This window comes from Suricata suricatta, chromosome 11 (assembly GCF_006229205.1).
Source record: "Suricata suricatta isolate VVHF042 chromosome 11, meerkat_22Aug2017_6uvM2_HiC, whole genome shotgun sequence".
In the NCBI taxonomy this organism is placed as follows: domain Eukaryota; kingdom Metazoa; phylum Chordata; class Mammalia; order Carnivora; family Herpestidae; genus Suricata; species Suricata suricatta.
Genome location: NC_043710.1, coordinates 42,677,191 through 42,680,200, shown reverse-complemented (window position 1 = coordinate 42,680,200; position 3,010 = coordinate 42,677,191). Strand labels below are relative to the sequence as shown.

The window sequence follows — 3,010 nt, the reverse complement described above, 5'->3', positions numbered from 1 at the left end:
GACTCAGAGCCCTGCTTTTGTTTTCTTTCCCTCCCCAGGTCTGCTTTGGAGAGTCCTGAGGACACTCCTACGTTCAATGAGGAGCAATTGCGCCTCCTGCTAGCTGCACTGGTGAAGGACTATGTGCTGATGAAGGCCACTGAGGTGCAGCAGGAGCAGGAGATGGAGGGCTCCAGGTGAGGATCCCCACTCCCCTCAGCTCAGGGCATCCCCTCCCTCCTGTCATGCCCAGGAAGACATACCCCAAGAGCTAAGAGAGAAACAGCTGGACAGGAGGCCTGAGCACTGCCATGGCTCACTTCAGCCTGGGGCCCAGCTATTCTCAGGTCACACAGAGAGACTATGGTTAGACCACATGGAAAAAGATCCATTTCCGAAGGAAGCTGGGGAAGGTATGAAGTCCCTCCCTCTGGAAGTTGGTCTGACAGTACTGAGGAGACTCCCCAGCATTGGAGGAGTCAGGACTGGTACGTGTGAGGCCAGCAGACAGACCCCGTAGATGGCAGGAGATTTTAGAAATTGTTTCCTCCTTGTAAACTTGCATTTGAAATTCTCTCACGCAAGGAGCCTCCCCTGCACATTTGCAAGGTGAAGCCAAAGGCCTTGCGAAGGGTGGGGTCAGGTAGAGCAGTGTAGGGCCATAATTCTCTGTCTCATAAATGTTTTTGATTTTTAGTTTATTTATACAGGAAAGATAGGCTATTACAGCTCAGTGTTCCATGGCTACTCACCCAGAGCCACCTTGGGTTTTCTGACACTCCCGGGAATGTCTGTGGGAGTGATCACAGCTTTTTCCTCAAGAGCCTTTGTATTTCTGCAGTGATAATTATGATTAAGGGGAAAGATGTAAGGTTAGCTGGTGCTTCTCAGAGCAGTAATTTTATGATGATGGTTCTATGCGGCAGGGATCTGCTCCAGGCTCTTACTAACAGGTCTTCTCTTCGTTCTCCATTTTGCTAACCAGAGTCACCGTCCAGAAGAGAAGCTGCAGCTCTGCCACCTGTGTGGCCCACTGGCTGGGAGGTCTGCTGAGCAAAGCCGGAAGCGTGGCACACACCAACTTGCTGCCTACCTCTATGGGCTTCAAAGTCTACAACAGGCGCCGCAGAGACTTTGGACTTAAGAAGTAAAGGACTCCAGGAAGAAGGTGACTGCCCTTGGACTGTCAGATGGGAGAAAGGAAAACTAAGTATTGCAGTGATGCAGTCCATACTTTAACCCTCCCTGAGCCCATATAGAAAAAACAAAACAAAACACAGGGCAATGTGCCCACTCCACTGTCTGGAAAGAGAACAGGGAGTCCCAGTAGCCGAAACTCCTAAACTTTAGGTTCATTTTCCTCCATTTTCCCAGTATCTCCCTGTGACACTGAGATCATCTGCTAGAAAATATAGATCTGTTTATGTAAGTGCTGTCCCATGTCATCCTTATTATGATTCTTCTATCTTTTGAGTTTGAAAGGTAAGGACATCCTTTTGGTTTCAACAGTATAATGTCATGTACATCTGAATTTAGAACATGTAAATAAATAAATGAGATAATAGATTTTAATATATTCACAATTAATAAAGTTACTAAATTCTGGCTGTTACTGTTTTTTTCTAGGTCACCATGAAGTAACTCATAGGATAAAGAGCATGGAAGACACACATAAATGCATGCTTAATCTTAAAAACATTCTCTTTAGTTTGAAATAAACTAAAGCTAAACATGAAATAAAATCATTGCAATTACCTACTGCGTATCTCTTTGTATTGATTGTTCAATAAATATAACAGCACGTCTCACTGGCTTATCTGGTAGTAAAAGCGGGCCCTTCAGCCAACCTACCGGTGTTGGCAATCCTGCTAAACCTCAGGGGGACGCAGCATAGCTGCTCGATGGGTGTCTGAAGACATAATAATGCTGTGCCCACACAGAACTCTTTGAAAAAAATATTATCACTGGTGAACTTCATTAAGATGAAAAAAAGAAAGGTTTTAGATGCAGTTAACAGGAGCTCCTACTGCTCTTTATGGTGTTTTCCCCAGGAAAGTCTAAAGACCTATGAACACTTTGTTGACCAGGCTGACCACACAGCAAAGGCAACTTGCTTGGGATGGGATAGGTCTTCTGTATCCTGTACCTTAGTTTTTAGGGAAACACTTTCAATGAAATTAGAACTCTAGACATCTCAAAAACAATTCACCTTTTTTTTCAGAGCCCGTTGGTCCTCACTACCAGAGGTTATCTGTGCACTTCCACTTGACTCATGTTTGCCCCAGCCCATCCCTGCCTTCCCTCCCCATAAGCACCCTCCACACACCCCATAGTCTGCAAAGTCCTTTAGAAACAATGGATCAGAGTCTGAAATGCAATCACACAGACTGGCAGGCCTGAAAAAGCCATCAGGTGCCATACAACTAATTTTATTGTTCTCTAAGGTACTGAAAAGAAAAGTATGATGTTTAAAAACCTGCAATATGGTTTTTTGTTTGTTTTAAAGTTTTTCCTTTTGAGAAAGAGAAAGCATAAGTGGAGGAGGGGCAGAGAGAGGAGGCAGAGAGAATCCCAATCAGGCACTGCACCATCAGCATAGAGACCAACGTGAGGCTTAACCTTCAATGACAGAATAGTATGCCTGGCATAAGGTAGGGCTCAAATATTTATTTATTAAATGAATGAGAGAAACAACGGAGTTATGTCTTCTTTTTCAAGTTTGTGGTCAACTCCCAGATCCTCTGTGGGCCTGGTTTTCTTCAGGCCAAACTGTCCAAGGGCCTTCAGGTTCAGTGAGTTCGGTCGCCTAAAGAATGACCCCTTGAAATGTGATCTTCATCGATTTGGTCACCTAAACAGGGACCCCTTCAAATGCCTGGAGGCTTCTGCAGTGGCCACCAGTTATCAGTGACTCTGCCTCCTGCCTCAAGGCCTCCACAAGACCTGTGTCTTTAGTCTGAGCACCCTTCTTGCTCTGGTCCTCCTCCTCCAGATTAACCTGACCAGCGTTGCTTCCTCCCCATGCTGTAAA

The 3,010-nt window shown here is 45.3% G+C and overlaps 1 protein-coding gene across 1 annotated transcript in view; it reads left to right on the top strand.

Annotated features, from left to right (window-relative positions):
* The window catches only part of LOC115272504, a 21,397-nt gene extending 19,692 nt beyond the window's left edge, over positions 1–1,705 (top strand). Inside the window, exons 4-6 of the mRNA XM_029915560.1 lie at positions 4–176; positions 965–1,147; positions 1,606–1,705. Of these exons, the coding sequence (XP_029771420.1) occupies positions 4–176; positions 965–1,130 (339 nt within the window). The 3' untranslated portion in view covers positions 1,131–1,147; positions 1,606–1,705. The remainder of the gene's footprint in view (positions 1–3; positions 177–964; positions 1,148–1,605) is intronic.
* The last annotated feature ends 1,305 nt before the right edge of the window (positions 1,706–3,010 follow it).